This window comes from Canis lupus, chromosome 33 (assembly GCF_048164855.1).
Source record: "Canis lupus baileyi chromosome 33, mCanLup2.hap1, whole genome shotgun sequence".
In the NCBI taxonomy this organism is placed as follows: Eukaryota; Metazoa; Chordata; class Mammalia; order Carnivora; family Canidae; genus Canis; species Canis lupus.
In genome coordinates, this window is record NC_132870.1 from 29,070,511 (window position 1) to 29,083,447 (window position 12,937).

General features: G+C 38.9%; 1 protein-coding gene and 1 long non-coding RNA gene across 18 annotated transcripts in view; one reads left to right on the forward strand and one right to left on the reverse strand.

Annotated features, from left to right (window-relative positions):
• LOC140623942 (uncharacterized) overlaps nt 1–5,503 on the reverse strand; it is an 82,741-nt gene extending 77,238 nt beyond the window's left edge. For 11 of the 14 annotated variants that reach the window (XR_012023481.1, XR_012023480.1, XR_012023483.1 and 8 more), the window contains exons 1-2: nt 5,480–5,503; nt 3,610–3,678 (exon numbers count right to left, since the gene is read on the reverse strand). This is a non-coding gene — a long non-coding RNA (uncharacterized lncRNA). The remainder of the gene's footprint in view (nt 1–3,609; nt 3,679–5,479) is intronic. The other 3 variants (XR_012023474.1, XR_012023478.1, XR_012023479.1) reach the window with 2 other exon arrangements.
• The window catches only part of RPL34 (ribosomal protein L34), a 50,761-nt gene extending 40,411 nt beyond the window's left edge, over nt 1–10,350 (forward strand). The window contains exons 1-5 of one of the 4 annotated variants that reach the window (XM_072810711.1): nt 5,789–5,846; nt 7,390–7,463; nt 7,547–7,646; nt 7,939–8,042; nt 10,223–10,350. In XM_072810711.1, coding sequence (XP_072666812.1) covers nt 7,399–7,463; nt 7,547–7,646; nt 7,939–8,042; nt 10,223–10,307 — 354 coding nt within the window. In that variant the 5' untranslated portion in view covers nt 5,789–5,846; nt 7,390–7,398 and the 3' untranslated portion in view covers nt 10,308–10,350. Of the gene's footprint in view, nt 1–5,788; nt 5,985–6,409; nt 6,552–7,386; nt 7,464–7,546; nt 7,647–7,938; nt 8,043–10,222 lie in introns of those variants that run through there. The other 3 variants (XM_072810712.1, XM_072810713.1, XM_072810710.1) reach the window with 3 other exon arrangements.
• Nucleotides 10,351–12,937: the final 2,587 nt, after the last annotated feature.

Here is a 12,937-nt window from a genome sequence, read left to right on the forward strand (position 1 = left end):
CTCTGTGTCTCTATGAATAAATAAATAAATAATCTTTTAAAAAAAAAAAGTTCCTTGGTGGGTAACTGTTTAAAAAAAAATTTCCCTACTCATGCAACATACATCTAATAGAGAAAAAGTATAATAAATACACACACAAATATATATATAATTTATATAATACATAAAATATAATCCCCAAATTACTATATATATATATATATATATATATATATATATATATATATATATATATATATAATGTTACAAAGTGGTAAGTGCAGGGAAAAAAAAACCCAGAACACAGGGGTGAGGGAGTTTAAGGGGGCCATGAAGGACAGAAATGAGTAATTTAAATGGGAGTTAGGATAGGGCTCACCAAAAAAGGGACCTTGAGCAAAAAATTAGAGAAAGTGAGAATAAGCCATGTAGATATCTGGGGGAAGAGCAGTCTATGCAGAAAAATAGCCAATGAAACAGGAACACCATGATGCCTTTGTACAAATGCCATTGCCCAATATTATTGGGTACATTAATTGATCTGAGGAAAAATTTTAAATTATCATCTTAATAGATATTTAATAGATTGTAATACTCAATAGTATCTTAACAGATATTGAGAAGGAAATTAACAAATTCAACATCCATTCTTGACATGGTTTGACAAAAAAAAAATAGTTAAATAGTAATCAATGGCTATTTTCTTTTTTTTTTTTTTTTAAGATTTATTCATGAGAGACACAGAAAGAGAGACAGAGACACAGGCAGAGGGAGAAGCAGGCTCCCCACAGGAAGCCAATTCTGGACTCGATTGCAGATCCCAAGATCATGTCCTGAGCCGAAGACAGACATTCAACTGCTGAGCCACCTAGGTGTCCCTCAGTGGCTATTTTCTTAACATAACACTTAGTAGATGCTTTCCTGCTAATGTCAAGATCAAAACAAAAATGCCTATATCTACACTACTATTTAATATTGTGTTTGAAGTATCAACCAATGGAACTGGACAAGGGACATAGAACTAGAAAGGAAGAAGGAATATGCCTAGATAATATACCTGGAAACCACCCAAAAATTAATTAAAAAAATTAAATACCAATAATATGAGAATTTAGTAAGGCAGCATGATATAAATTAATAAACAAAAATCACAGTCTTCAATAAAAAGAAAATAGTTAAATGGAGTAATGGAAAAGAGGATGCCATTTACATTAGCAATGAAACAATTAAAATACCTACAAATGTTTACATTGAGAAATATCTAAAACCTATATGAATAAAACTTTAAAAATAGAGATGAATAAATTGAGAGATATCCCATGTTCTTGGATACAATGACTCAACATTGTAAGGAAGTCAATGAATATATAACTATATAAATATGGAAAAATACAAATGCTAACCAAGTTTTTGCTTGGAGCTAAATAAGTGATTCTAAAATTTGCATGTGAGTTGATATGCGGAATTTAAAATTATTTTTAATGATACAGGTAAAATATCTTGAAATCTATACAAAGCAACCAGGCACATGAGAAAACAACAAAAGCCATGAGAAATATCAGACAAAAGAAAGCCATCTGTGGGGAATTCAGATAATAGAGTTATCAGTCATAAAACATTAAAATAATTATGCTCAGTATATTTAAGCACTCAAGGTAATAGAAGTCAAGATTGAAAAATTCAGCATATAATAAGAAGCATAAAAAGAGAATTGAAGGGAAAATTAGAACTAAAAAATATAATAACTGAAATTAAAAAGTTATTCGATACGTTTAATAGTGTATTAAATATACTGAAGAGAGAATTAATGAAGTAGAAGATGGGCTGAAAGAAAATAAAGTGAATTGTTGAAAAACAAAACAACAGTAAATACTAAAGAGAGGGTGGGAAACTGTGATGGCTTTAAAATATAATCCTAAAATTACTGACACTATCCATCAAGAGGTGAAGATATTAAGTCCACTGCCTTTGAACTTAGGTTGGTTTGTGATATTTTATGGACTGAAAAAGGAGATGTAAGGGTGCTTGAGTGGCTCAGTCAGTTAAACATCTGACTCTTGATTTCAGCTGAGGTCATGATCTCAGGGTGGTGAGATCAAGCCCCGAGTTGGGCTCTGTGCTCAGCAGGGAGTCTGCTTGAGATTCTTTCCCTTTCCCTCTCCCTCTGCTCCCCATACTTTCTCTCTCTCTCTCTCTCTCTCTATCTCTCAAATAAATGAATACATCTTTAATAAAATAAAATAGGGAATATATATTTGGTCTTGTTCTGACACATAACTCCTAAAACCCTTAGAATTTTCTAAATGATAAGAACTGGAAATTCGTTTGTTGTATTAACACAGTGATGTTTGGACTTCATCTAAAGCTAGGGGCTGGTTGCCCAAAGAACCAACCATGTAAATACAGAATTGGTTAGGGAATCATAACACTTCCATGTGCCACTGTGCCAGGCTTAAATTCCATGGGAACAAAAGATCCTTTTTTGGGGACCTTGCCCTATGTATGTCTTCATCTAGTTGCTGATTTGTACCCTTTAATATCTCTTGTAATAAATTGGTAATCTAGTGAGAAAATGGATTTCCCTGAGGTCTATGAGCCACTCTAGCAAATTAATCCCTCCCCAAGGAGGGAGTCATGGGAACGTCTGCTTTACAGCCAGTTGTCAGAAGCAGAGGTAACAACCTGGACTCAGGAGTGCCATCTGAAGTGAAAAGCAATTTGTGGAACCGTTCTTAACCTGTGGGATCTGATGCTATCTCCAGGTAGACACTATCAGAATTGAGTTGAATTGTAGGACATCTGGCTGGTGTCAGAGACTTGATTGGTGGTGTAGGGAAACTCCTTCCTCTCTCCATCTCTCCCATGCTGGAATTAGTGACCAGAACCTTGAGCTTGTGACAGCTTTGACTAGTAGAATATGATGGAAGTGATGTTATGTGCCTTTTCACGGCTAGGTTGTAAAAGGCCATGCAACTTCTAGAGATACAGTGATAAGAATACAGTGTGTAGCTGGAGTACCAGGAGGAAAGAGAATGGGGCAGAAGCAATGTTTGAACAGATAATGGCTGAGAATTTCTTAAAATTCATGAAAGATACTAAGATACAGATATAAAAGACCCTACAAACCTCACAGAATAAAGAAAAGCTTACCTAAGCACATCATAGTAAAACCAATCAAAACCAAACCCAAAGAGAAAATGTTCCCAAAAATAGCCAGGAAAAAAAAAAAAAAAAAACAAATTACTTTTAAAGAAGAAAAAATAAGAATAATTTGACTTCTCAACGGATCACAGAAACCAAAAAACAGACTAATATTTTCAAAGAACTGAAAGGAAAAAACCCACCAAACTTGAATTCTTATTTAGTATAGCAGAAACTGTTGGTGCCCTGCACCATATTCCTTCAGCCCACTTCTAATTTTGGTTTTATTTGTGGTCAACTGATTAGTAACCTAAATTACATCTTCAAAATTCCTTTTGCCACATAATATAGCATAATTATGAGAATATCACCATGGGACAGAAGTCACTGGGGCCATCCTAGAATTCTTAGCCTTCTGCCCACCACACATACTCTATGACCCACAAATTCCATTTCTAGGGTTATAGTCAACTGAAATGTATACATTACCTTCACCAAAATATTTGTACTGTAGAAGCAGCTGTTTATGATAGCCCGAACTTGGAAACTACCCAACACCTTTCAACAGAAGAATAGTAGTATGTTTACTCAGTGGAATTCTACATAACAGTGAGAATTTAAAAAATATATAGATGAATTTTATAAACATAAGATTGAACAATAGAAGCCAGATACAAAGAATACTGTTCATTTCTAGAAAAAAACAAAAATTGGTAAAACTTATCTATGGGGTAGAAGTCAGAATGGTCATGATCCTTGGAAAATGGAGAAAAGAATGGAAGTATACAGAGAGGCTGATAATATTTGCAGTGCTGATAATATTGTCTTGATGTAGGCCTGTTCAATTTGTGAAAATTTATCAAATATTAAATTATACTTCACTCAGTTCACATTATGAAACATTCTAGAACTGGGTAAAGTATAATCAGGGAAAACTAGGATAGTGAGACCACTGTTCTTTTCTCTTGGGGTAGAGCAGGGCATGGAAAGATTAGTAAATAATACTAAAGTGGTTTCCCATCAGATTTCCCATCTCCTGTCACTGTACTCATCTGTCCAGCCCAGTCTCTCTAGAGAGACAATATATTTCAAGTAAATGCATTCATTTGTTCACTCATTCAAAAACCACGTTACTCTCTGCCTGATGCCTGGTACAGGGATGAAAGAATTCCATAAGGACAAAAAAGTCAAGGACTGGGAAGGAGGAAAGTAACTTATGACTGGGTCAGGGGAGAAACAGCTATTTGAGAGTCCACAATGGGAAGGCTACAACCAGAGCCTTCCATTTGCTGTGAGGACAAAGATATGAGGCATGATGTAATTAACAAGACTTGCCATCCAAGACAGATCTCTAATACGATCAGGGCATCTGCCCTCAGTCATTTTGCCTCCTTTCTTACCTCAACAGTCAAGCTGGGAAAACCAAAAGGGAACTTAAATGGATACAAGGATGCTCTACTCAAATTCCCTCATCTGGGCCAATGCAGAGGCTCACAGCTGCTTCCGTCACTAGACATTGCTTGCAGCTTCAAGAAACTGCCTCACCCATGGTCAGAGGGCATCCAGGCTCAGGACTGACAGATGTGGGAGTGCAAAAGCCTGGCTCCCTCTGCCGTTCGGGACAACTATGAAGAGCCGTCCTAACTCCAGAGCTCTTTATTGGAACAGCTGAGGCATCAGCTGTGGATTTCCACTCCTACCTTCCTCATTTCCTTAGGGGTGTATTTTTTAAGGGCATTCCCCAACACACAGGCATGCAACTCCCTCTCTCATGTCTGCAGGGAGCCTAACCTAAGATAAAAATTTAAAGGCCCTTTGTAGCATTTTTTCCTAAGGGCGCAAAGTGCTCTTTACTTTTTTGGAGGTCATGATACTCTTTGACAATATAATGAAAGCTAAGGACTCTTATCTCAAAATACATATATATACACATATATACATATATATATACATACACACACACACACACAAGCACTTAATGTAAACTTTTACATGCTATTTTAGAGGGTTCCCCTCCCTTCCTCCTCATTTTTAAGGCTCAGCTCAAACTTTATTACCCATGTGAAATGTGAAGTTCTGTACATAATCATAAGATTAGCCACCATTTATTGAGCACTTACTTTGGACAAGACCCCATGCTAAGTGCTTTAATTTTATTGTGCCTTTGATCATGGCATAACTCATTTAAAGCTTTGTCCACTGTAACACAGTTAATAATTAGCAGATACTGGATTTAAATTGTTAAGCTTGTGCTTTGAGTGAATGACGAGCAAAAGGAAGGGGAAGTTACAGAGTTAACTCCTCGAAGGTCATCTAACAACAAGTGTCAGAACTGGGATTTAAACCCACGACTACCTACCAAGCTGGTGCTCTTTAGGTTAAATATGTCGTAACACTTCTCAGAAGGGAAAAAATTGACTTTGTCCCACTCCCGCTCTTCGGAGCTCCCTCTGTTCGTTGCATTTGTTTCTACAACGACTCCCAAGGGCTTCGCGCGGTGCTGCCGTGGATCGCTCACGCGCATCCAGGCCCGCAAGCAGGGGCGGCACTTCAGCTGCCGTACAACGTGGCGGCGCCAGGCATCCCCGCCCATGGAAAGGAGCTGGGTGGCGTCCGTACAACATGGCGGTGCTGGGTCTGACGTAATTTCCGGTCCGACGCAGTCACAGTTAACCTTTAAACTTGCAAGCGCTTCCTTTTTCCTCTTCCGGGGACGGCGTCCGTAGGTATGGCTGCTCTTTCCTTTTCCCCGTCGCTCCTTGGTCTGCAATCGGCCGCCATCCGGGGAGGTGGGGGAGCCAGGATCTGCGCAGCGCAGCCCTTGGAGCTGGCCTGGGAATAAGAGTTCAGGAGGAAAGCTGGTGGTGAGCAGGCCCCTGGCTTTTTAGCTGCAGACGGCCACCGACCCGGACCCCCCCTTCCCGGGCCGGGAATAGCCGGAGCTCATCCCTCGGGCTTGGCCGCCTTCAGAGGCGTGTTTGGAGACGTACGAGTTGTGGTTCGGCTCGTTGAGACCCTGCGGAATCGCAGAACGGTTCCCTCTCTTAGGCCCACCTTTTAGCATTGCTCTCGTGGACGTTCTCAGGCTGTGCGAGGGCGGACGACCGGCATGTTCGGGTCGTTTCAAGATGTTTTCTTTTCCAAGGCCAATAGCGAGGAAGATAAAAGTGTTAATAAGGGAGTATTCTGTCTTGGTTTTGAAGCTGTGAGCGGAATGGTGGCTCCTTGGAGCTCTCGCGTTGGCCTTCGGCGTCGATTTTGGTGTCTTGACGGTTCTGTTTTAGAGTAACGTTAGGAAGGAGCTGACCTCAAATGCCGGCTAGTTCCTTTTCCATCGTGTGTGACGGAGCGATCCCGACGTCAGGGATACAGCGGGTCTTGTTGACGGTTTCATGTTCATGTTCATCCAGTTTGCTAAGTGATACTATTCAGTATGTATTCCAGCTGATACAAAACAAAACAAAACCAGATGCCATGATTCACACTTTTTTTTTCTTTTTTTTAAGATTTTATTTATTTATTCATGAGAGACAACAGAGAGAGAGAGAGAGAGGCAGAGACACAGGCAGAGGGAGAAGCAGGCTCCATGCAGGGAGCCCCATGCGGGACTCGATCCCGGGGCCTCCAGGATCACGCCCCGGGCTGAAGGCGGCGCTAAACCGCTGAGCCACCCAGGGATCCCCTAATTCACACTTTGATACTAAAATAAGTATTAGTTGGCTCTTGACTTGTCCCGCATGCCACTTTGGGGCAAGACACTGAGCCCTGAGCATCTTTTGTGTGACTGGCACTGCAATAGGTTGAGCAGGTTAGTTTCTGTCGTTTAATCCTAATGACAGCCCTGTGAACTCAGTAAAAACTTTTAGAGACCCGGAAGCAAGCTAGCTCTTTGTGCAGTAGATTCGGGTGGATGCCATAAGTTGAGGATTGAACTTAGTGTTCCTTTAAAAACTCTTCTAAACGTGCCTGTAGCATTTTTCTGGACACCACTCCAGACAGAATCAGGCTTTTTTGAGGGATAAGTCTGGCAAATTTTAACCAAGTGCCATCATTGATTACTGTCAGGAAAACAAACGTGGGCCTCCTAGCATTCTTAACTAATCACTGTTAAGTATATCGTTTTAAAATAGTGGAATTCTCTTCATCAGATACTTTAAGGATTATTGTATAAAAAAGTATACGTATGGGATGTATGAATTATGTGATACTCTTTTTGTTGTAAGGTTTGAATTATTTCTACAATGCAGTTTTACTCCATTCTTATTCTAGGCGTTCAGAATGGTTCAGCGTTTGACATACCGTCGTAGGCTGTCCTACAATACAGCCTCTAACAAAACTAGGCTGTAAGTATTTCCAAAATTTAAAATACATATTGTTGTTTTACTCTGCAGAATGCTGAGCTCTTCCCTATTCTCTCACTTCCTAGGTCCCGAACTCCTGGCAATAGAATCGTTTACCTTTATACCAAGAAGGTTGGGAAAGCGCCAAAGTCTGCATGTGGCGTGTGTCCTGGCCGACTTCGAGGTGTAAGTTTATTCTTTTGCTGTGAATAACAAGAACTAGTGAGCGCTAATACGCTTGTAAGGGAATGAATGAGAGGTCACCACTAGGAAGATTGAGAAGTACTAAGCATCTATGATCCGAGTCTGTCAAGAACACAGACTTTTAAAGCCTATATGACAGATACGGTGAAATGCCTTTCAGATAAATCAGTAATAGCATTTCCTGTTGTGACCTTGTTTATACTTGTCACATATCTAACCCAGGACCGTTTCTTTGAAAGCATCACAAAATAATCTCAACATTGACTTTGTGCAGGTTCGTGCGGTGAGACCTAAAGTCCTTATGAGATTGTCTAAAACGAAAAAACATGTCAGCAGGGCCTATGGTGGTTCCATGTGTGCTAAGTGTGTTCGTGACAGGTAACTATAACTCTTTAATGGACTTTCTTAAATGTGTGTGTGCATGTGTCTGTTCCATTGTATGCTAATCATTGTTAGTCTGGTGAAATTTAAAAGAAAGTTGTACATTTTAGATGCCTTCCTTGATTAGGGATAGTTGGTGTTGTGCAGACTGATAAATGATACTGGTTCAAATTAATTCATTTAGGATTTGGGGGCATCCTTATGCTAGACGTAGAAATTAAAATGACCTTGGTTTTGTGGGAGAGGCAGGTAAACTATTAGTTACTGGTCCGGTAGATGGAGAATAGGAGATCTTAAAAGTGTGGGAACAAAATAACTACATGTAGTTGTAGTGTGGCTAGAACCACATTAAGATCTAAAAGCTGGTTGGGGAGGAGGGTTCTGGAAGATGAGAGTATTCCAGGTAGAGGACTGGGCGTTTTGGTTACGTGGAAGGATTGGTAGCGGCATAGGTAGGAGAGGAAGCAATGGAGTTTATAATGGTAACATTTATTGCCTGTTTTTTATGATAAACGTGTTACCTATCGGGGAAGGGTTTTTCTGTTCTGTGAAGAAACCAACATTTGTTTAAATTCATATAGCCAGTAAGGAACAGCACTGGGATTCATTCTAGCTTTTATTGAGACCCTGGCTTTTTTATTAATCTCATTGCCTCTAAAGACTAAGTGGAAGGATTTGTGAGGTGGTTGGTCTTCACAAGTTAAGGAACTGGTTCAGAAAGTGGGTTTCCTCCAGTTTATTCAGCTAGTTCTATAAAGTGGTTGAGCTAGTTTCTAAACCAAATCTGGCACTAAACTTTGCAAGTTCACTCTGCCTTTCAGGAGTTGATTTGTAAGGGGATGGTAAGGCATGTTATACAAATAAAGGTAAGTGTAACTTGCATGAAATAAAAGAAATCTGAACTATGAAGTTAGAGGAGAACAACTTTCAAGGTAGCTGGGACTCTGCAATGGGTATTTGAGGTAGTATCTGAATGTTTAGGTTTAAATGTTGGTCAAGAGGTTGATTGAAAAAAAAAAAAGAGGTTGATTGAAAGGGCATTGAGGCAAGGAATGAGAAATGAGATTGTAACAGCGTGTTGGAGATGAAGGGTCATGAGTTAGGTCTAAGCTAGAGGAGTTTGGCTTCTTACCAGTGTTTGGTTTGTTAAACATAATCATTGGTGCATTTATTAAAAATACAATTTTCAAGCCTACTTAGAGATTTGGATGTAGACCTGCTGGTAGTCCTTAGGTTAGTATTAGCTGTGAGTCTGAGAGGAGTATTGTCTTTGAGTAAGTTTAGGAAATTTTTAAGGGTCCTGAATAAGAGTGGCATTAGTTGTGTTTCTTTTTTCTTTTTCTTTTTTTTTTTTTTTAAGAGAGGGAGAGGCAGAGACACAGGCAGAAGGAGAAGCAGGCTCCATGCAGGGAGCCTGATGTGGGATTCGATCCTGGGACTCCGGGATCACGCCCTGGGCTGAAGGCAGGTGCTAAACCGCTGAGCCACCCAGGGATCCCATTAGTTGTGTTTCTGTAATGTAATTACATTGAGAAGATTTGAAGGAGTCCAAAATCCCAGGGATTTTAGGCTGGGTCATTAGATAGATAACCAGGGATGCCAGTAAAGAGCATAGGTGGGACAGGTTTTTGTGGCAGTTAAATGAGTACTTTCTCTCTAGAGGTAACTTTGCTTTTAACAAATGGTAGTGAGCACCTGTTGCTTGTCGGGTCCTATGCACTGTAATAATAGTGTTTAATAAAATACACTTCCTCTCTAAAGGGATGTTTAAAACACAAATTACAACTCCTTCCAAGTTGAATCTTCACAAAAGTCTTGTAAAGTGGGTATGAACTTAACTGCTGTACCTTAGGACAGAGAAGGTAACTTGCCCAAGATCACACAGCTAGTAAGTGGCACAGTTGGCCCCAGACAGGCTGTAGAACCTTTACACTTGAGAAAGTACCTCTTGCTGGTATCTTTTAACCCATGTGGTTCCGCACCTGTAATTCCTTCTTGACTCAGAAGAAGGGGGCAGTTGCAATTAGCATAGAATTGAGGGATTATCCTGCTTTTAAATTCCAGTGTAGGAGGGAGACCTTCAGCTGAATGGGTCTGGCCATTTAATTTTAGTTCCTGCGTGTTTAGTCTATGCTGGGTTTCATCCAGTATTCATTTAACTTTTTTTTTTTTTCTAGGATCAAGCGTGCTTTCCTTATTGAGGAGCAGAAAATCGTTGTGAAAGTGTTGAAGGCACAAGCACAGAGTCAGAAAGCTAAATAAAAAAATGAGGATTTTTTTGAGTAATAAAAATCAAAAAGCTTGATCTGTTATTGCTATTGTAATTTGTTAGTATACATGTTTGGTTTCTGTGTGGTGTCTGGGGATTTCATGATTTTTAGTTGATTACTTTTTCTGAAAGACAGGAATTGGAAGTCAGTGATAAAAATTTTTGATGACAGCTCTTGAAGACTTGGGACGGTTTGAGAAAAGTGGCCCTTATATCCAGACGTTCCTTTTAATTCCAATTAATCATTTCCATTGAATCTCCTTCAGTACTAACATCGATAGGACAGAAATCACAGTGTTCAATGAGTTATTTAGAATGGAATCTTTTTTACATCATATTTAAACCCTCCCATTTCCTTAGTTGACTTCATTTCAAAATGGTCTATTTGAAGAACTCAACTCCATATTCAGCAAATAGCAAGCTCCCCTTATATATAAAACTTCATGTCATGCATCTAGTGAAATTCAAATTCTGATTGATGTTGAATTTATAATCAGAAAATTAAAATAATGGGCCTTAATTATATTTATTCTTGAGAGCTATGTAATATTGTTTCTAATGACTCTTAGTAATATAGAAGTATGTAAAGATAGTAATAATAGCTCATTCTTACAGTTCTTAGACTGTACCAAGTATTTTCTAATACTCTACATACATAATTTCATTTAAATTGGCTTCCAAGACCATTTTTTCAGATCACGTCAAACTTATTTTGGATTTCAAAGGAGAGTCAAGACCAGAGCTCCCCAGATTATTGGTACAAGCCAAGAAATCTAGAAGTCAAGAATTCTATGTATTTTGACCTTTTTTCTTAGTCTAGATGTTCCTCTCATTGATGTGATGCAACTTAGGTGTCTTGGGCAGAGGACTGTTTTCCTCTTAACAAAAATGACTGCTTTTAGGAAGGAAAAAAATCTTTCTGACCTCCAAATACTCATTGTGCCACACTGCCAGCTAACTTACTGATAGTTTTCAGACATTACAGAAGAGGAAAGCTGACACAGGAACTCAAACAGTAAAACTTTTTTTAACAACAGTCCTTGATAACATCTTCGTGATGGCTAGCATTGGGTTTGCCATGTGCCTGACACTTCAAAGTACTTAACATCTTCACTGAATCCCTTTAAGAACCCTGTGACACCTATATTATCTCTAGTTTACAAATAAGGAAATAGGCACACATTTCCCTAAGGAAATAGGAAATATCTGGGTGTGATAGTACCCAGAGTCCTTTGTTTTTAGGATTTTTACAAATGATATACATAAGTGGTTGAACTCGAATGACTGCCATGCCTGATAAATAATAGCTGAGGCTCCTATTGTCAACATAGTCTCAAGACCATTGAGTTCCACTAGGTTTCCCCAGACACCTGCCAATCCTAAGGCTTGTTAAGCAGCAAGAGTAATACAATTACTTCCTGTGATGTTTAATCATGATACAAGATTTCTACTGGAGATATAACTAAAATATTGGATTCTGAGGTAGATTAACCTCTCATTTTACCATGACAGGTTGATGCATACTACACGGACAAGTTTGGTGATCCTGGATGTATTGAGTATAAGAATGAAAAAATTAGTACTTTCAAAATACAATAAAAAACCAATGCCTTAACATTTAATAGAGTTGTTTGCTTGCCTTGTAGACTAATTTAGTTTTGGAAAGGTTTGAGATAATTGTTCAATATTAGCTGTGGAGGGGACAGCCTCCATTTGCCAGCTCAGCACGAGTCCTTGCCTGTCTGGGCGCTTCTCTCTCCCACCCAGTGCTGCAGGACTGATTGAACGCAGTCTAACTGGTGAGTACTACTAAGTTTCAGCAAAATGAGTCAGTTAACAAATTTGAGAAAGCTAAAACATGAAAGTTACATACTTTTCAAAGACTATTAAATGGCTTAACCTTTAAAAATTTGGAACATTCTACTTTATAAAATAATCTTTGCAGACAATTTGAAATGTATGGAAATGTATAGCAAATTGCAGACAATTTGCTACCTGGGTAGCTCAGTGATTTGAGCATCTGCCTTCAGCTCCAGGGGTGATCCCCGGGTCCTGGAGAGGTCCTGGGGATCAAGTCCAGCATCAGGCTCCCTGCAGGGAGACTGCTCCTTCCCTCTGCCTAATGTCTCTGCCTCTTTCTCTGTGTCTCTTATGAATACATAAATAAAATCTTTAAAAAAAATGTGGAAAAATTGATTGAAAAACATCCCCTTTAATTTTAGTATGCAGGTTATCATTAAACAGTTTGAGATCTTCCCATTTTGCTTCCTAGGCATAGGAGAGATTTTTTAAATCAAAATTGGAGGCATATAAATTTTCAACCCACTTAACCCAAAGACATGTGACCAGCTTTACACTTTACAGCTTTTGATGGCTGCATCTGCATATGTGGCATTTATTTCTTTCTTTTGAACATTTAGGTTATTTCCAATTTTTTTTCTTTTTTAATCCTTGAGAGCATTTTTACATATTTGATCGTTTGATTCATGCTGATTGTTTCTAAATTCATAAGCTGGCACTGAAATATGGTACTTAAATAATTAAGTTTAGTTACTGGGGTTGCAGTATTGCTTCTGAGTGTCTTAGTCTGCTCAGGCCACTGTAACTAATTACCAGAGACCGT